The sequence below is a fragment of the Sturnus vulgaris genome, chromosome 1 (genome assembly GCF_052056855.1).
Source record: "Sturnus vulgaris isolate bStuVul1 chromosome 1, bStuVul1.hap1, whole genome shotgun sequence".
Classification (NCBI taxonomy): Eukaryota; Metazoa; Chordata; class Aves; order Passeriformes; family Sturnidae; genus Sturnus; species Sturnus vulgaris.
Window position 1 is genome coordinate 120,808,894 of NC_142243.1, and position 21,776 is coordinate 120,830,669.

The 21,776-nt window shown below is 36.6% G+C and overlaps 1 protein-coding gene across 1 annotated transcript in view; it reads left to right on the forward strand.

Annotated features, from left to right (window-relative positions):
- Window positions 1–21,776, forward strand: part of NKAIN3 (sodium/potassium transporting ATPase interacting 3) — a 338,790-nt gene that overhangs the window by 171,995 nt on the left and 145,019 nt on the right. Inside the window, 1 exon segment of the mRNA XM_088175531.1 lies at window positions 1,557–1,637. Within this exon segment, the coding sequence (XP_088031657.1) occupies window positions 1,557–1,637 (81 nt within the window).

The window sequence follows — 21,776 nt, forward strand, 5'->3', positions numbered from 1 at the left end:
AATATAAATGTGAGAAAATCGGTAATTGATGATGGCATCAAGTTACTACAAAGTCAACGAAGTTAGTAAAATGTGATATACTCTAGGTTAGTCATATGAACAGTACAGACCTCATATTGCTCACAGACCACAGCAGCTTTGTCTATTTTATAATAACCCAGCTTTCAGTTGCCACACTGCCCTTCTCTGTAAGACAGAGGAAATGGCCCAGGAGTGTTACTCTTGTTGGCTCTTAATGGTTTGGTTCCTACTTCTTGGGCCATTGCCCAACTGCCTACCTTCCTCAGAAGAAATTAGATTAAAGCAGTTACCTTTTTGGACAGAAATGGCCTTATGCAGGAGTGAGTAGTAAAGGAGGCAGAAAATTCAATCCTCTTTACCTAAACCTTTCATTATACATTACAGGGAAAGGAACTCAGAGGGGAACAAAACCCAAAACTGCCCAAGAAAGCCAAACTGCTGGCACCTGTGCAATGCATTGTAGATCAGTATGTGAAACTGTAATGATTATATTGAAGCAAAACAATTGACAGTAACCCTCATCTAGCCACAGCTAAGTAGGCTTACTTGCCAAAGCTCTTAGCAGCAGTTCTCCACTGTGAAGGCTCTGTGTGTGCCAAGGTAAAGTGGCAGTGCTGCTGCTCACTGCATTTGTTCCAGTGGCTGTAGCTCCAGGATGTCCAGCTGCCTGGACACTTGGCCCATCAGGGTGAAATGCTGCTGAGGTGGAGTGCCTGGAGAGTTCATTGGGATAATGTACAGCTGAATGTCAGTGAACAGTGCATCTGTGAAGAAATGGTGCCAGTCTGTTGTGCTGACAGTTAAAATGCAAAAGATGATTTAAAGTAGATGTATTAATGTCCCGTTCATGCTGTGGGTGGTGTATGAGTTCAGTGCCATGCTGGGGAGAGCAGAAGAGGTATGGATATGTTCAACTGTGAAGTGTGCTTTGTAGGATCAGATTAATGGCAAAAGGTTTGGAGAAGTAGTGAGCTAATTTTAATGTAATAAAGTGTTTTACTGTGATCGGGTTTACACTTTACCTATTTGTTTAAAAAGAAAAAAATCTAGATTAACAGATCAATAGATCTTCTGTTTTGTTTGGTGATGGGGTTTTTTCTTGCACCTTTCTTCATAATATTTAAATGTTATTTCAATAATATTTACTTATTTAAGGTATTTTGCTTTTCGGAAATTTCCTTAAGAGAGCTAAATTATGATTTAAAAATTACTCAGAGTTGTCTCAAAACCAGTGTTTCAGCCAGCATTTTGAATTTAATTGATATCAGTGGGGTAGTATAAATCTGTAAAGAATAAATCTGTTTTATTGGTATTTATTTAGTACAGCAATGAATATTGACTTTGTAATTTCCGGTGGTTCTTAGGGGACTTCTGCAGGGGGAGCTCCTTTTCTGAACTCTCTGTTCTTAGCTGTTCCCAGAAGAACAGTGTTTATTGACATCAGTTTTTTATTATTGATCTGCTCAGTATGAAGTAGCTTCATCTTCACGTTTTATTTTTCTCTCTCTTTTGCTCTCCTCCGGCTTTGTGTTCAGTACACGGTGTGGACTGCCCTGTGGGTCACCTGGAATGTTTTCATTATCTGCTTCTATTTGGAAGTAGGCGGGCTCTCTAAGGTAGGTCACTTATCCTTCTTCAGGTTTATGAGAGGGTGTTTCAACAGCAGGACTCTCAGATTTTAGAAGAATGGAACTGCAGAGGAAAAATGTGCTTCTTTGAACATACAATTTGATCTTCAGAGTTTCCTTCCAAAAAGAACTGTAATGTTTGAACTTATCCCTGCTAGTAAATAGCCCCAGGTCTGAAGTACATAAATGCAATGAATCTGAATTGCATTTGCTTTCCGAAGTACCATCCCAAGGTGAGAGGTGGGAAGGTATTCAGTTGTAAATTTGAGGTCCTTTCTGATTGTTGAAAAGCAGGCCGTGTCATTTTGGTTGAATTTTCAAGAGTGTGTAAAAAGTGTGAATTTCCAAGACTGCTTTGAGAGAAAATTACTAAGAAGGTTAATGTAATAACTTGTTGAGCAAATTGATCTCACAGTGAGAATGTTAATTCTGTATAAAAAAGAATAAATGGCAAAGCATGAATTTTGTCACATTTGAATAAAACTTCCCTTTATATGACACTCCGTGCTCTAGGTCACCAATTCTTTATCCAGTCCTCTGATTAGAACAGAAATGTTTGCTGGAATTATCAAGAGACGTGCTCTGGTTCAAGGTAGCACTTAGTTAGCATAGGTTGTGTTTAGCATTGTGTCTGCAGGGAGTTTCAGGCACCACCTGCTGGTTTTTATCCTCCGGCTAGACACAGATGATACAGATCTTGGTTTACCACATTTACCACATTTAAATGATTCCAGGCACAGCCTGCCCGTGGCACATGCTGGTCCCGGCATTATTGCTAGAATAAATGCCACTGTTACTGGTTGTAGATTTAGTGATATGAACTGCATCACTGTTAATTCATGCAATGCTTTTAGAGAATGCAGTCCTGTGCCATGTGCTCTGGGAAGACCCTGCTTGGGCAGGGAGGTTGGACCAGATGACCCACTGTGGACCCTTCCAACCTGACCCATTCTGTGATTCTGTGAATTGTTTACTCCACTCAGTTCAGAGGGGAACATTTATGAGCTATGTACTTGCTAGCCTTAAATCTACTAGCTTTTGGTTGACAACAAATAGAAAACTGATGAAACCAATTTAATAAGAAATAAAATTTAATTTACTTGGTAGAAATTCCATTGAAATTTAAGCTTTCAGTGATAGGTTCCTTTGGTGATAAAATTTTATAATGAAAAGTTACAACAGTTTATTTTTCCTTCAAATATGTTGCTTATGAGAAGTCACAGGCTTGATAAAGAAATTAGTGCACTTCGTAGATGATCAAAACGAATGATCCTAATGTATGCTCTGACTTAAAAATCTATTAAATGAACAGAAGAGCAATGCATAGAAATGACAAATAGCCAAATAATTGTTCATTCTTATGCTGCATAGAGGTTGTATACTTTTATTTAGTTGGGTCATGTCTGTTTTGTAGTGACTATTATATTTTATGTGTCAGTAGTATATTTATCTAAGGGCATAGGAAGTGAAGCAAAGCTTTTAGTCTGATCCTTGAATTTGTTTGCAAAGGATTCTGATCATATCCTTAGTTAAGAGGTTTATAAATCAGCAGGTATGAATTGAAATCCTTCCTCTTCTAGTTTCACTTCTGTATTTCACATTTTGCTCTTCTTACTTAACATATATAACAAATCACAATGCAGAGAAATAGTAGCAAAAGTACTAGTTGGCAGTTGACAAAATTCCCTATTATTAGTGTATGTGTCAGGTAATCTCAACATTTTTGTGAAACTTTAATCTTATGGTTAATAAATATAATATCATTTGAAAAGTGTTTCTCAACAAGGTGATAGACACAAAATTATTTCTGTGGAAGTTAACTCCTCATGTATAAATTATGTCAAAGGTATGAGTATGGAGATGAATTTAGCAATGGCAGAATTAAGAACATTTTTCAGTACATCACAGTATTTTGAGTCTATTTATTGGTCTTTCTGAAAATTATGCTATATATGATGAGGCCATCAGGAGACTAAGGTCTTTTTGCCCCATATGCATAAAATCCTGGGTATTTACCATTTGGTTAATATGTCACACCAACTTTAACTGGGACCCACATTTTATCCAAGATGCTAGTTAAAAACTTCATCATTTCTTCCATTAATATATTCCTGTGCTGTCAGACACGGTAGAAAAGTGCTGTTATCAGAGTACATTAGTGTGGTTGGGAAATCAAAAACCATAATAAGCTTTCCAAGTATGGCTGTTTATTCAGCATTGAAATCTTGGCAGGCAATATTAGCTTTTTTTTTTTTTCCTTCCTATTGTTCTACTTTTTCATTAGAATAAGAAAAAGAAGCTGTGTCTCTGAAATGAATACAGATTGATTACAATTTTAAACTTCTGTTGACATACTGTCAGGGAAAATTGTAATGCTGTCTGTCAGGTGACTGATTTCTGTTGGCTTGTTTGTTTTTAAGCACTACCATGTTTGTATTTAAGCACTACCATGTTTGTATCTGCTCTGACCAGAATGAGTTAGCTCTTGGTTGAAGTCTCATGAGTTTATTAAGTCTTCAGTCATGAGCACTTTCAAAAATCTAACTTGGTACAATAATAAATGATAATTTTTATTCAATATCTGCCCATGGAGTATGCATACAATGAAGACAGACTTTTCAAATGTCCTAACAGAAACCTACCACTGCTGAAATTTTGCTCAGATCTTATTTCTGAAGTGGGGAGGAGGATCTCCTTTGAATATTCACTGTTTGAATTCTGCCAGGAAGTTCCACTGCAGTTAATGAAAAATTTTAATGAGAATAAGAAAGACATAGGTAATGTAGGCCTATTAACTGTGAAAGCTTGAAACATTTTCCCTTCAATTACCTTCAGTTATAATTTTCTTGATAAACTGAGCACCCTCCAATAGCTACACTATGGTGAGTAAGGTGGTCTCCTGGGAAAAGGATGATATAGATTCAAGTCATCTTGGGTGCAAAAGGGAAATAAACACAGCTCTCCCACAGCTGGCTGTTGTCAGTAGAAATCTAATGAGCAACTCTTTCCTCTTTAACTGCCTTATAAACAACATAGAGGTCAAGATCCTTTTTCACTTATGTTAGAGACGTGCAAATAAAATTGTAGTTTTTCTCAGGGCTAAAGAAATTGTATTTGATGGGAAATAAAAGAAATATGCCTATATATAACTTTTTTATTTGTATTTTTTTCTGATGTTGGCAGCAATGAAACTGCCCATATGAAATAAATGACATTTGCCTGTCTTTTTTCATTTACTACTTTTCTGAAATTGGAAACATAATTTTTAGTGTTAACCATTCCATATGAGAGAAACAAAGCTGTTATAACATGACCTTTTAATTCTCCACTACAGGATGACAGCTTGCTGCATCCATATATAAGTTCATTAATCATTTTGATCTCATTCTGTGTCTCTTGAAATGAAAATAAGTTCTAATTGTTGCATTCCAGAGTATAGGCAATTGAAAGCATGTAGACGAAAACACAAACTGCTTTTCTGAAGTTTTGTGTGTACTTAAATATGGACCACATAATTTCTAATGTGTATAAGCCAGCCCTCCATCTGCAGCAATACATGATGCTATGTACTCCTGTACAAAGGAGTCTTCATCTGTTTAGAGTGTACAGTTCATGATTATTTTGTTTACATTTCCAGGCATCAGCATCCCTCCAGTATTTCAGATCCAGTATGAAAATGGCTGTATTCAGTTGTATTTATCATTTGCTATTCCAGTTTTTTTTATAGACCATTTTTCTACTGCTTTTGTATTTGTGAATTACTGGCATTTCTTCCCATGTGTTAAAACCTTTATTTGGTAAATGTGTAGCAGCACTGTGGTATTGTGTACACCTTTCCTGTTGTTTCATATACCTTACCTAAGCAGCTGGGGAGTATTGATGAGCTCTTTTCTTTTTCTAGGATAATTCTGCTTGTCCTGCATGGCTTTTCCATGGCATGCTTCTTTGCTTTGAACCATGCCTCATTCTGGATTTAAGTTTTGCTCTCAAAACTGAGCTCTGTGTCAACTGACTCTTCTAATTTTTTTTGGCCAAGGATTTGCCTGGCACGCACTCATATGTTCAGTAGGAAACTACTTCTAAACAGCTTACATTTATTGTCTTGTCCTTAGTTTTACCTGTTGAGTGAATGTGAGCTCTCTGATGTGCCTGTGGCACCGACTTCATTAGCCTTTCCCGTGAAACTGAAGGAAGTTTTGCTTATATCATTCAATGAAACAATATTTTTTTCATGTGTTTTTTCCTAGTAATATTCACTTTGGTCAATGGATGATCAAAGTTTGTAGGGCTCCCATCCAGCTTTATTAAGCTAGAGGCAGAACTATGGGCCAAATTATTATACGGATCTGTAGTTGGAGTATAGAATTATCTGATAAAATTAATGATTTCTTCCATCTGAGGAAAAAATGTACTAATACTTATTAAAATACTGACAGACTGGAAACCTAGCGCTCTTTTCCAAACAAGATGCTGTATATCAGAATGAGGGTTAATTGCATGGACTTTATACTGGCTACTTGTGAAATCAGATTTATTCCATCTGGTGCATGTCAGTCAATCCTTAATTGTTGTGCAGTTATATCTAATCATCTCAAATGGAGTACGTTAAGCTCAGAACCAATGCTAATTTGTTTTAATAGAGATGTTATGGTGTATGCTTGGGCTTGTGTGTTTTTCTTTAACGTGAAATGAGAGCATTGGTTGAAATTACATTAACAATATGAAAGAAAAAGTGATTCTCTTTCTAACTTGTGCTGATGCAAGTGAGAAAACAGAGACCATTATTTTGGTTTAATTATCATCATAATTAGCTCCATAGAATTACCCACTCCAAAAAGCTCAGGGGCAAAGTTGGCAGCATCCATAAAACCTATATGGAAAATCAATAGATGGAGGATAAAGGACTTCCTTAGTCTAAGTAGAGGATAGGTCATTGTGCATCTACTCACATGCAAGTGACTTTAATGTGGAGGAAGGGTTTTTTAATATCCACTGGGAAGAAGAGCAAGAAATAACTTGCTGAGCATATGGCAAAGCAGGTTTGGTTGGAGGCCAGGAGAAGCTTTTTAATAATAAGAACACTGAAGAGGATCTAAAGCTGTTACAAAGCCTTAGTAATGGACAACTCTTCAACTCCACTATTTTTGATCTAGCCTCTGTCAAGATAAAAACCCAAGTTTTATCCAAGTCCATGGGTGGTTTAGCGTAGGAGTGTTTAAATTCAAAAAATGAGCACAAGTTGAAGGCTCAAAACTTCATCTTAATTAAGACTCTTAAGTACTTCAGCATGACTGTCATTCCAGCTGGGGAGCTTGAGGCGTCTCTGGTATTTCTCCCCAAAGAAAATAGGGGACCCTAGTGAAGTCTCCTAGGAGGCTGACAGCAAATTTTGGATGTGCACAGGTGGGGTTTTACTGTTCAGCTGTGTGACAGCAAGAGGGAGGCAACGCTGTCATTGCTGCTCACTCTTGGTAGAGATTAGATCTCTGTTACAGACAAAACTCATGTGCTGTCTGCTCAGCTGATGGCTTTTCAGTTGAACACAAATCGCTGCCTTCACTGAAAGCAAAGCAAGAGTGATAGCAGTGTATTTTTTCGCTGCTGTACACAGTGTATACATTCATGTACAGCTCAGCTGAGAATTTCTTCCCACACAGCTCTTATTCATCATCACATCATCAGATCACCATCTCTCTTGGGAGACTACACACTTCTAATTCTCCTCACTTCTGGGTGTTTGTTTGCTCCAGGTGATGCCATCAGCTGCTACCAGCTGAGATGTGCACAATGACTGATCATGCTGAAGCACTGGATGTGGCTGTAGGCCTTCTGCAATTTCTAGGCATTACAAATTGCTAATTTTATAGCTGTAGTTAAATATAATCTCTTCTGAGCATATGCACGAGTAAAATTCAACTTGCAGATTTAAACCTGATGCAAAGGTTGGGTTTGTTTCTTGAGGCTTGGACCCCCTCACCTTCTCCCCCTTCCTCTACCTTATTATTCCCAAAGGGTTTAAAAATTATTGTTTTGTAAGTAATACTCCAGAATCTTCTCTGACATTAAAAAAGGAGGAATGTTAATCAAATAGTACTTTAGTAAATAGAGTTAAGATAATATAAAGCAAAACCAGACCAAATATAACTTTTAATGCTTGCATCACATAATCCATTTAACTCCCTTGGCTTTCACTCTTTCTTTGAACCAGCTCTCAGAAGTAATTTTTTTCTTTTTTAAAAAAGGGTTTTAGAATCTATTGCCTCCTTTTGCTTTTTCTTGTGCCCTTTCCTACAGCAGAGGTTTCACTGAAATGTGTTTGCTAAAATATGAACTTCTAATATGATCTTCCTTATTCAAGTTGCTCCTCCCATCCTACTGCTCTCTCACTATAAAAAGAAATAATCTCCAGGTTCAAATGTATTTAATACTTTTCCATAATGTTCTGCTCAAACAGCAGCCTTTTGAATTTTTAATTACTTTGGCAATAAACCTGGAAGCCAATTTACTGTGAAGTTATACAGTGTAATATTGAACAGAAACAACATTTCAGCGCTTCAAAATAATAGCTCTGGCCTTGGCTGGTGTTGGGTACCATTAATCATAGATTAACATGTTGTTGGTGTGCCTTTCAATGGTATTTGCAAACAGTATTTTTTGATGTTGTGTTAGGCTGACATCAGTACGTGCAGGAGCTGAAAATCTGTGTGGTAGTTTCTGTATAGAATACAATGACTCTTTCCATGTGAAGTTAGAGAAGAATTAGCTATGAACTGTGAATTCATAATGATGAAGCTATGGAAAATAGCATTTTCTTTTTATTTGCAATTTAAATTTCTCAGACAAAGGAGGTGACTTACAAAAGATGATTTAATATGTGCTCTCTTAAAAAAAAAAAAAGAAGAAAATGAAAAGAAGGAAATTGAAGAGCAGAAATGTGTGAATCTATTGTAGCTGAGGAGACTTTGTGGATGTTAAGCTGAAGAGACTTTGATGTTCCAGATTTCACATTCCAAAACTAATTTGTTGTTCAGTCTGTTTTACTCTACTGCATAAAGGTGTTGCATTGTGTCAGGTCTAATGAAAAATATGCTTATTTTTGAAAAGAGAAATACCATGCATTAGCTTCATGGCACTATTTGAGCCATGAAGATACCTCACTATAAGATTATACTGGGAAAATTTATATAGAATAAATGGGGCACAGGTAAATGCCAATGAAACTGCAAAATGTGTCATTCTGATGTTAATTATTTTGTTTAGGTGATACAATCACATTGCTGAACAACTTAATCAGGAGTACCTTCCACATGATGCTAAAATTTAATTTTATATCCTTTCAGGTGACATTTACAGTGGTTCAATTTATTATATACAATGAGCATCATTAAAATAGGTGTTTCAATCAGAAGTGGTTTTCTTTTATAACCCCCAATGCTGCAAAATTCTAATGTTGATGTCTGGAGTGGAGGATACCATCTTCTTCACTGGTTTAAATAACTGAGGTAGTATCTCAGTGGGGTTTCTTTTAATAATCCATGTAATACCATTAATACGAAATGATTCTGGGAATAATGGGTATGATATATCTGCTTAGCTAAGAGCTGCACAGATACATTTATTAATACAAACAACACAGTTATATCTGTTTGAGTTCATTGGCTTAATTTCTAGATCTTGAAGTTTTTTAAAAGGAAAAAATCCCTAAAATGTCGGCTGATGGCAAGGAGGTGAGTAACTGAAGTTGCTTGCAAGATTTCTCCAAAGAGACATTTGGATATGGAAAAAATATTCCTGTGATTCAGGAATCCATGCTGCAATGGCTAGAGATGCAGAGAGGGTAAGTCGTGCATACCTAAGGTTTGTGTCTGAAGCCCATAGCAAAAGGCCTGAAAAAGTCATGGGTGTTTACATGCAGAACCAAGAACATACAGAATAGGAGTGAGAGAATACAAGAGCAGAAAGGACCATCTAGTCATCTATTCTAACCTTGTGTTTCTGAAATAAGATGAATTGTTCATGGAGTGAGGAAAGAAAATTTCCCTGAGTTGTGGTTTAGTTGTAAACTATATGACACACTCATCTGCAGGTAAGGCTGAACCTAGATTTTGTTACTCAGGGAATTATTTTATCTACTTATTGACATTTGAAGTGATTATTATGCTCTTTTTTGTAGAAATGTTGCTGTTGCTGGTATTTCATTTTCTTCTCTGCAAATGTGATGTCCTGATAAAACTGCAGTGAAAGTTGTTTAGACAATTTCTTCAATCATATTCTTGTTTAGACATTAGATCAACCACATCTGCTGTCTGTCCAGCAACTTCTAACTACTGAGATGAGCAACTGCTGTGTAGAGATTTTGGCCCATATGTAAAGCAGTATACTTGTTTTAGTACTAATGTCAGATCTATTTGTTACCTGCTAAGGTAAAACTTACGTTTTTTGATAAAAATTTCTATACAGTGTTTTTACTGCTGTAGTATACCCTTTGGGATTTTAGTTCCTAAAATTGCCAAGTAAGGACTTCTTCCTAATTATGGGGAAATCTGATATTTCATCAGTGTTCTGATGAAGATTTAAGTATTTAATTGATGTCTAGTTCGAAAACCGTTTTAACTATTTTGAAGGGAATTTCACACTGATTCATAGGTTGTTTGCCTGGAGTTTTGTGGTCCATTAGAAGACAACGCTTGTTAAGAAGAAAATGTAAGTTTAAGCAAGTTTTTTTGTGATAATTTGCACGAGACAGTCTTAGACCTTGATGAAAGTACAAGGCATTTGTTGTTGATGACAGTAGTATCTGAAAAAGTTATTCTCTTAAATTTTGATGCTGAATCTCATGGGATTTTTAAGCACGTTACATGTTTCTTATATGGGACTTCATAACTGTAAATCCTTGAATCATTAAGGTTGGAAAATACCTCCAAGGTTATCAAGTGCAATCATTAACCTAACACTGCCAGGTCCACCACAAAACCACGTCCCCAAGGACCACATGGACAAATTTCTTGAGCGCTTCCAAGGACAATGACTCCACCACTTCCCTGGGCAGCCTGTCCCAATACTTGACAACCCTATGAGTGAAGAAATTTTTCCTATTATCCCATATGAATCTCACCTGGCACAGCTTGATGCCATTTCCTTTTGTCACTTGTTACCTGGAAGAAGAGACTGACTCCCACTTGACTGCAGTCTGCTTTCAGGTAGTTACAGAGTGTGATATGGTCTGCCCTGAAGTTCTTTTTTTCCAACTCCTCATGAGACTTATGCTCCAGATCCTCCATTGGCTTTGTTTCCCTTTTCTGGACTCACTCCAGCACTTCAGTGTCCTTTTTTAATTGAGCGGCGCAGAATTTAACACAGCACTCGAGGTTTGGTCTCACCAATGCTGAGCAGAGGGGAACAATCCCTGTGCTGGTCCTGCTCACCAAACCATTTGTGATCCAAGCCATGATGCCATTGGACTTCTTGGCCACCTGGGCCCACGCTGGCTCAGCTGCTGACCAGCACTCCCAGGTCCTTTTCCACTGGGCAGATTTCCAGCCACTCTGCCCCAGCCTGTAGGGCTTCCTGGGGTTGTTGTGACCCAAAGGCAGGACCCTGCACTTGCCCTTGTGAAACCTCATAACTAGTCTAGGCCCACTGATCCAGCCAGTCCAGACCCGTCTGTAGATACTACTTAGATAGATGTGTTATCATGGGCTTATTTTTGACCTGGAAAAGAAATAAAAGAATCTGGTTATTGTTTATCATGTCTAGATGTCATCCAGGTGGCTGCTTACATCATTTGGCATACATAAACTAATTTAGATGAAAAGCAAGAGAGAAAGCTTGGTTTCTTTTTCATAGATGTACATTTGACAGCCGAGGAGATTTTCCCTAACTACATAGATCCTCTCTATCTACTTAGAATTTTCCTTGTTCTCCATTCTTTTCTAGTGTCTTGTCATTAGATGTACAAAATCCTGAACTTTCATTGTTAACATCCTCCTTAGATTACTTCTATCTAGGAGTCTGGTGTTATAATTTTGCCTTTTATTTTTACAAACCTTGTAACCGTGATGTTCCTACCTGAAACTGACTTTCACCAGACATTTCAAAAGAGCCTCTCGAAGAAAAAAAAATTCCCTTCAGCTCTAATAAGTGGTTCTTTCTTGGTGGACAATATGGCAGTGTCCCTGCCTTTACTGCCTGTATTAATTGCTTTTGAAGGCTTCAGGAAACAAAAAGCTCTAGTTCAATAGCATAACCTTGGGTAAGCCTTAAATGTATTTCCAACATGTCTGTTTTGGCAATCCTTTCTGCTTTTGTAGAATGCTTTATATTTGTGTTTTTAAAATGGTTAATTAGAAGAAGGTTTTTGATTCTGCAAGGTCATAGGAAGTATTCTCTTAATCTTTGTGGTTTGAATCTTGGAGCAAGTTTACCTCCTAAATCAGGTTTTCATCTAATAATTTATTTAACCTCTGTAAGGTGAATGGGCTTTGAGAACTCCTTTTCAATTGCACAAGGGAATTGAAGGGATTGTTCCTTGTCTAGGTTATTATACTCTCTTTCTTTTTCAGCTGTCCTTCAGGGAAATTCCTTGCTCATGTTGATGATGTGACTGAATTTATTATTCATGAGTATCAGAATTCCTTTGAGCAGACTTCTTCAGTTTAGATTAATGGGGAAAGGGTGAGAGAATCCTATGGGGGATTTAGCTGCCCTCCTGCCCTTTGCTTTGCTAGGAGATTTATTGTCTGAGAGGCTTTAGTATAGCAGGAATAATGCTGGGTCTTCTTGACCTATTCAGTCGAATGGGGAAGGCAGAAATGTTGGGAGAGAAGTCACAGGGATGGCAGCAGTGCCTGACTAACTCTGCCTTCCAAGGGCAAATGCTGCTTGTGAGTAATTTGTTTGTCTCTGTGTCATAGCAGCATTGCATTCTGTGCACTTAGATTCCCTCTCTGCTTATATCTTTAGAGAGCATGTAGAAGTTCTTAAAAATCTTGTTTTGAATGAAGTATTCTATTCCAGGGGAAGAATATGTTATACCCATCTGCTGAGGATTGCTGCTCTGTGTTGTTGTGTTACTGTTCCATGTGCTTGAAAGCCTTTTTTTTGGGCTTCCTTGGGAGATCAAAAGCTCCTGTTTGATTTGGAAGTTTTGGCTGAAGATTTTCCTTGTTTATCTCAAAAATGTTTGAAGGCTTGGATATATTTTATGCTAAGACAGTTCAATGTCTCTGTATTGCCTACTGAAGTCTAGTTCTGCTTCAAGGGGCATAGGTGTTACTCCTTGACCCCTGATTACTCATTTGCAGATATAAAACACTTGAATCATTTTACTTTTATTTTCTGTGAATTATCAATGATGCTTGGATTTCTTTCAGCTTTCTTTTTATTCAGTTTTGTAATTTTCCTCAGTTTGATCAGATATGATCAAACTACTGGCCAGCTTGCCAGGACAGATTATTTTCCTTTTGATCCATGTTATCTTGACTAAATTGATGTTTCTTTATCTGTTACCAGGGTATTCAAAAGTGCTCTTATTTTTTCCACTTCGAAGGTGGGCTGTTGGATGAAACACTGTGAGGAAAAATCAGTGTACATGTCCAGATGTGAAGGAACTGATTTTCTCTAAGTCTTCATCTCAAACATACTTGTACAGTGTTTAACTTCAGAGTAGTTCATGCTGTGTTGGGACCATTTTCATACGTTTCACATCTTCCCTGATTTGCAACTTTTGTTTTCTTCAGGGTATCTTCTATCCTTATGTCCTGTTTATCACACGAGGTGGCTTTTATTATTCTTAAGTGTTCTTGGCATGTGGATATTATGTACTCTGAAAACATTAGCACAATTAGTGTAAACAATTAATTTGGAAAAGCCAAAATTTCTTAGTAATCACTTTTTAATTAGTACTTCTTGGTATTTTTATCTATTTTAGGTTTAGTTTGCGTACATTTTATTCTTGTGAATCAATTGACTACCTGATTAATTTAAAGTACACTTTATATAATGGTTTTAGAGTTGCAATTCCCTATAAAAATTCAAAGAATTTTGTGGCATCATTTTCAAAGAAAACTTCTTACTTTACTCTGATATGATATGCTAATCTTTGTGCAAATATCTACATCTTAAAATATGCTTGGGACACAAATGTACCTTGTTATAATACATGAAATAACCAAATTGTTTTAAAAGGTATTTAGGGAGTTTTAAAATGTTCCTAGATTTTAGTAATACCATCAGTATTCTGGGATATTAACTTCTGATTGTCAAAATAAGATCACTTTTTACATCTCTAGCTAGACTTAAACATTCCAGGATCATGTTAACTTTTATCCAAACATTTTGTTTTCTAGAATGCAGTTTACAGATCTGTGTCATGATTTATATTTCCTGCTTCCAGGCTCTATAATTTTGCTTGTGGTTGCCTATAGTTTAATGGATTTTGTTTCACTCATCCCAGCTTACCAGGTAGTCCAGATGTCCTGTACAGCTGTCTGCCTTTTCATTATTTACCCTCCTCCCTCTTTTTGTGTCATCTGCAAAAATATCCATTGCAAGCAGAGATTTTATATGTACTTCTAGATCACTGATGAAAATGTGGAATAACATCAGAACATGCATCAGTCCCAAGGGAGTCCTGCTAGAAGCACTCTTACTCAGCTATGATTTTCCATTGTAAACTATGTTAATTAGCTAGTTTTCAATCTATTTAATTTTCAGTCCATTAAAATGTACTGCCATTCAATTTTTTTTTTCAATAAGAGAGTTTTATGAATGCCTTGTAGATCTCTAAGTATATATTACCTTTCTGCATCTCCTATCAACTCAGCATTTAACCTCTGGAAGCAATTAAATAGAGTTTGTTTAACAGGTCCTAATGTCTTAAGAAATGTTATTGACTGACATCAATTATACTGCTTTGCTGGATCTCAAGCATGCTTTTAAGTAATTTTTCTTCTGTTTGCTTTGAGACTAAAGTTAGATTAATGATCCTCTAACCATTGCATGTGCATTTTCTGAATCCTTTATAGGCTTCAAAGTTTTTTCAGGCTCATGCAGTTCCAGAGATTTATTAAAAATTGACTTATTTGTATTCGTGGACCTCAATATCTAGAGCTTTTGTGTTGTTGTATTGTCTCTCATTGAGAAGTCCTTTCTGTGTTCTTAATATACACAAACTCTGCTTTAGAAAGGCAAGAAGAGCATCACCCCTCCAATGACCTGCTATAGCCTAAACCATATGGGTAGTGTGTGCAAATTACAGTGGTTATTGTCCTGCAACATTGTGTATTCCCACTGCTTAGATTTCTGTATGAAGGCTTTTTCTGCTGCTTCAGACACAAGATTACCTTAAAATGCATGAGTAGTCTCATTAAACTCAATAAAATTACTCACATGCTTACCATGCATTTAAGTAGTTTGCAGGATCAGCATTAAAGTAAGAGGCAATCCATAGACCTCTCCACTTCTCATATATAAAGTTTGAGAAGGGGAGGGGCTTTAATATAAAATCTGAAAAACCCCTAGGAATTTATCAGGTACTAAAATCTCGTCTTATGCAATGAAGTTGAAATTCTAAGGTTTGATATAAAATGTGTTAAATGAGTGCTCTGTATTGGTCTATCTATATCATTCTGTTGGTGCATGATGCACATTACAATATTGCCTAATAGTATCTGTTAACAGTCTTTTCAAGTAATCTAGGTTGCATTTGCCTGTATTGATCTTGTATATATTATTGTGGCACCTCTTCTGTGATTCTGTTGTGCTTTTGCTTTGCAACTTCTCCCAGTATATAATAGGAGGTGAGAGAAATTCAATGAATTCGAGTCAAAAGAAATCAGGGAAGGATATGTAGATGTATGAAATTTGTCTTATATGTTTCTTTTTTTTTTAAGCAAACATCTGCATTAGTTTACTATTTCAGTGCATCTCTGAAACATTCAGTACTTTAAAAAGCAAGTCATCCTTATAAAGGAGAATAAAAAATCACTAATTCTTAAAGCCACTCAGAATCCAAAAAGGATTTAGAGGTGAAGAAATTTGTATTCTATTAGTATCAGTATTAGATTTGTGTGAAAAAAGACTGCACAATATGTTGCTTTTTATTATTTTGAGGCTTAGTGATTACAGTTTGTCCTGCTATATCACATCAAGGTTGTGAATAGAGTAATAAATAATTTTTCTGACATAGATTGTCTTTTAATTTAGTAATTGCAGTTTGAGTCCCTTTAATAACGTGGAACTAAAAATGTGTTTCTGTATTACAATGTTTTGCCAAGGGTAAAATAAGTTGATGCAGTGAATAAGTATGATCTAATATTTCACAGGGTTGTGTTCCTTCTAGCAGAATTATCACTTCATTATGCTTGTAATTCCACTTGCCTTAACAGATTACTTTGTCAGTCCACTGACGGTTTAAGTCAGATTGCACTGTAGATGAAAAGAAACACAGGAGATTACAAGTTGCAGGATGATAAAGGAAAGGTATGACATGATAGCTATTCATGGCACTGAAAACCAAAGAGTGTTTCAATGCTTGCACATTTTTCTGTATGGGCTATTGGTAAATACCATTTTTAGGAGAAAAAAACCTCAGGTTTTCATTTTGTGAGTTGTTGAAATTTCAGGGTTCTTGGCTTTCTGCTGAGGTGGTATAAACTGACATGACTAAAGAAAAATACATGGAAGCCTTAATCATACAGATTATACAAAAGTTTGATCTTGTTTCAGCCGTTTCTTTAATGAAAAGCAAAATACTTGTGTGCAAAGCAACTTCAAAGGGGAGAGTGGGGTTTGTTAGCTGTTCTGAGGAGGAAACCCCTGGAGGGCAGTGATGTAAAGATATCTTGACATTCACAATATGTTTCCAGGGGTGCAATCACAGGTTTCACACAGGCCTCTCATGGGAGAGTCTCCTTTGAAGACACTGCCTCAGTGGCAATGCTGGGAAGGAAACTATCTTTCAATGAGTTTTTCTGCCTCTCCAGAGGCATCTTGTGTGTTCAGGATTTTTTCCTACTTTGTCCTTCCATATATAAACTGAACCTCTTCCCATCCACAGTCCCACCTCATCCACCTACCTACCACCACCAAGTGTAGGAGAAAGTTTTGCTCTGACGTTTGTTTCCACTGAGCACTGTCCACCAATTCATGCCATTGCTTTTCACCCCAAGATGTGTTTTTTACCTCTATGTATTTCTTTCATCCCTTGCTTTCCAGACAGCCATTGCTTAGGTGTTTGACTCAAGGAAGATAATCTTGGCTTCACTGTTTTTAAAAGGGACAGGGGTACTGTAGTGCTCTGGATCACTGTGTTGCAGATGCCAGTGACTCTGAGGTACCTAATGTACTATATAAACATAGCCTGAACAACTGTATGTGTTGGGGATTTGGAAAAAACATTCTCCACTTACCCTTGATGAGTGAGATCAGATTATATTACAGATCTTTGGTATCAGAATAGAGTTTCAGTTTTACACTTGAGAAGCAAAAAGTCAAATATTAGATTTATGTTTTTCTAGTAAAAAGGCACACTACAGGTTCCTGAAATCAATGACTCTCAAAATTACCCAAACATTGAATTGAATAACTTAAGAATGCTTTGTTAAATGTGCAAAAGTCAAGTTATGCTTGCGGTGAGACTCATTGCAAATCGCCAGCAATTTACTATATTTCTGAAAATCACAGGCAGCAATTTACAGAAAAGATTGGACCTGTTGCTATACATGTGACATTTTCTTGATTTAAACTGTCATTCTGAAAAGCTGTTTACTGTCAGTCAGAGTTTGGAATGAGGTTATAAAGTTTACTGAAGAATTTCTTACTGCTGAGTTCGAGCTATATTTCTGCTCGGGTACAGAAGAGCATGTAGACCTCCAACTGCAACTGAAGTATCAATGCCTGCAAATTAGCACTTTCAAGGGAAATTATACATGATCTTTTTAGACATTCATGTGCTGTAATGGTGTGTGGTGCTGTGCTGACATTTTATGCCTCATGGACAGGAATATATTTCCAACACACCTGACTGTGAGCGCTATATACACGTGCACTATAGTGATATGCAGTGGCTTCATCGTTTTTGTCTCTAAGCAATGGTTATCAAAGTAGTTTCTTAAGATGATCTGCTGGCTGCCAGAATGTCATGTCAGGCTAGAGGGGTGAATATTCATCTTTCTTCTTTTTTTTTTTTTAATTATTGACTAAACTTGGAGTTGTCCTACCAACTTAGTTTCTGTTACATTTCTGTGGCATGTAGACATGCAGTACATACCATAAGGAATATTTTTCATCACTGTCTTCGTTGCCTTCTCTTTGACATCCTGAGAGCAGTTGCAGTGTAAGTGACACTCACTGTGGTTCTCCAGTAAACTTCAGAAATGAACTCAGACATGCACTAATCTAGATACCCTGATATTCCCCATAACTAATTTTTAGCATCAAATAACTTCTGCTCAGGTTCTCTGTCTTATAAAGAGTTTCAAAATACTTTCTAGTATAGTCACTCAACCACACCTGGCCAATTTTGCATGCTATTCTGGATAAGTCCTTGGTATGAAGTCATTGCTTCAAGTCAAGAAGTTGAAAAAAGCTGGTCAGCCTACAATTGCATTGCCTGGAATATTGTGGATATCATGTCCAAGTGAGTAAAATTAAAATTAACAATATTGACAAGAGATTCTGTCCTTTGCCATTGCTCTGTGGATACACCAGACTGTTTTTGTCTAGGAGATGGACATAAAGAAGAATGTCTCATAGTGCTGCTTACTTTGAAACTTACAACCAATATGATTCAGACATTAAAGCATAAAGTGATCATAAACATTGGAGAACATTTGAGAAAACACACTGTAACTTGAAAGTTCAGCATTTTCAGAAGAATCTCTTGTGAAAAGGGTCTGAAACATGCAGAGCACTGGGATCTGAATTACATGTCCAAGTGCACTGGAGAAGATCCAGAGACAGCTCTGTTCACCTGTATGAGCCAGGAACGCCCAGAACCTAGTGAGCACTTGTGTTATAGGCAGATGGTTACCAGAGACAATGGAAATGTGTGGCAAACCTAATAGAGATAAGATTTTTTTTAAAATGGACCTCCCTGTAAACCAGACAAGCTACAGTTGCTGCAGTCCATTGACAGTTTGGTCTTCTGGAAAGAGGGTGATCCTCAGGCATTGCCATTCCTGATACTGCAGCCAAGCTGATGGAAGAATTCAGCCGATGGGCATTTTGGGAACACATCTGACAGTGGATTTGAGTTTGTTTATATGGAATTTGTGGATGCTGTTTTTATGTTGTAACAGTGAATTCAATGTTTCATATGCACTCTATTGTTATTAATGCCCATTTGTATTCATTAATAGAGTTAGCCTGGGATTCCACTGCCTTCTTCAGTGGTGCTATGTGGAGTTGTCTTTGGAATTCTGCTTTTGTGAAGAATTTTGGTGTGGGGGGGAAGCAAGTGATGACACAGACAGAAAAGGCAAGCATCAAGGAGGAAATCAGTTCTGTCCTCTTAAACAGCTTTGTAGGAAGAACACACTAAACCAATAAGGTTGAAACACAGAATAGTTGATACTGGGATATTTCATTAAAAATAAGTTCTTTAGAATATTCTTTAAAAAATAGAAGGGGAAATAGAATGAATGGAATGATCCTTTTGTAAGTAAAAGTCTAGCTTCAGAGGAAACCTGGATTATTCATCATACCAGATTAGACAAGGTGTTGAAAAATTGTCAGTTAATATGTGCGGATCTAATTGTCCCTAGCTGATATTTTTAGTCACTTGTTCTGTTTTAAAAAGTCTCTAGTCCCTGATTTATTGAAAATACAAAATCTTAACTGCACGCTTTTTTGCTATAACATTTTACTGATGCATCTTTGATTTCTAATTCAGTTCCAGTACTCCAGATACACACGTCTGCGTGCAGAAAGGCTCCTCTTCCCTCTTGCTTTATTAAAAGCTTTATTTTTTGTTTCTGTAAGGTGGGTGTACAGTCCACTTAGTTCTGTTTCATGGAACCTTGGTCTGGTCTGCCTGATGAGACCTTGTGACAGCACAAAGCTACCACAGTGCTGATGGTGATGCAGAGTTCTGCTGTTGCTCTCCTGCCTCACACAAAGCACAGGAATTCACCTCGCTGGGTGCCAGTATGAGTTATGCAGCCTCCTGGGGAATTCAGTGATGTTCCTTTGTGGATAAGCAAGGCAAGAGTAAACACTGCCTAAAGGTGTCCTAGAATTAATTTTTTTATTCCTTGCATTTCAAATCAACCTATTCCAAATTAATGTCTCCTTTCATGTTTGGTTCGCCTGAATGGCAACCTTCACTCAGTTTTTTCTCAAATAGGAAAGCTGTGGCAGTTCTTCAATAGATTACTGTTTTTCTTTACATTTTTATCTTCCATGAGCAAAATCAGAAAATGTTAGAACTTTTATCACAGGAATTAACAACTAACGTGGTCAGTGAATACAGATTAATGGTACTACTTTATTCTGGTATTACCTGAGTTATTTCATGAGTCAGATCAATACTACACAAACTAGTGAAATCTTCCATCAGCTTTTGATTTTTTTCACAAATATTGAAAGACAGCTTTAAATTGTGTCTGCTATAGTAAGGATTTTACCAACCAGACCTCAAGTATGGAGTATATCTGGGCTGCAAGTTATTTGCAAGGTCATAAGACTTGACATGATAACAGAATTATTACTTTGAATTATGGGGAAGAAACACATTTCCTTTACTCATATTATCTTAAAAAAACCCTAAAATAACAAAATCCAAACCTACATTTCTCATTGAGAAGCACCGAATTCAAATCTCTAGCTCTTTTGAACTGCTTTAAACAAGCTCTATTTCCAGTGTTAAATCTAAACAAGGGAGATGGCCAAATTAATTTTTTTAAACATGTTTTTGTATTAGTATTAAATAGTTTGTTGGCTTGTGTGAGCTCATCTGCTTTGTTTTTCTGATGCTCTACAAATGCAAGTCTCTCCAAATAACCATGCCTGAGCTGTTTGCTGTTGGTCTCCCTCTCATTTTTTGCAATGCCTTATGTAATTCTTGGTCACCTGACATGAACAAATGCAAGATATTTAAACAGATACTTTTAAGTACCAAATAGCACAACAGAAAAAAGGACAAGAAGTTAAATTGCTGCCATACTATTGCCCTGTCTCAAGTATAAATATTTGACTTAACAACCGATTTGATTGAAACCTGTTTATTTAGACAAACTTGGTTTAAAAAAGTTAACTGTAGCATTGTGACTAAATGCATCCTAACAATACAGTTGGGGATTCTTTTATGTTTCTCAGTCTATCCATGCATCACATCTGATTTTGATCTGAGCAAGGTTCAATCAACATTTAGTGTGAATTTAGCGTTCTTTTAAAATGCACTGGAACCCCCAGCTTAAAAAATGTGCTGTATAAAAAGCAATCCTTCAGATAAGCTTTTTCTTTCTTTTAGTTTCATTACCATTTGAAATGAAAACATGTCAAAATAACATAATCAAAAAAATTATAAATCATGAGTGATAGTTTATTAATTACTGACTTGTTTGAAGATCCCTTAGTTTTTTGTATGTAATTGAGAAATAGAGCAACATCTTGTGGTATTCTCTATCAGTGTTTTAAAATGTGATGCTTTAAAGTGTTCTGTGACACATAATTTATAACTTATTACTGTCAGCTTCTGACTCTTTACTTTGTTTTAACTTGGTTTTTTAGTGGATGCAAGGAGAATCTTGTTTTATCTGCTTCCATAAAAAAGAGTAAAAATGGAACAAACGACTTCATGGAAAACTCAGCTTTGTACAAACTGCTTTCTGCTATCTGTGGATTTTTGTTTGAGTATGTCAGGCAGTATCTCTCCCTAGAATCTCTGAGTGCTCTCAACCCCGACATTTTATCATCAGTTTTTGTACTGGAAAATGTAAGCTGCTTTGACATCTTTCGATCAAATATGTTTTAGAGGCATGAGTCATCTGGGGTCAATTCACTTGGGAAAATGCTTTTTGACGAATAAAGAAGGTAAAAAATTGCTGAAAAATATGAAAAAGCATATTCTAAATTTCAGTAGTTTGCGTTTACAAGATCTTTATGGAAATGACCAAATTTACAGTT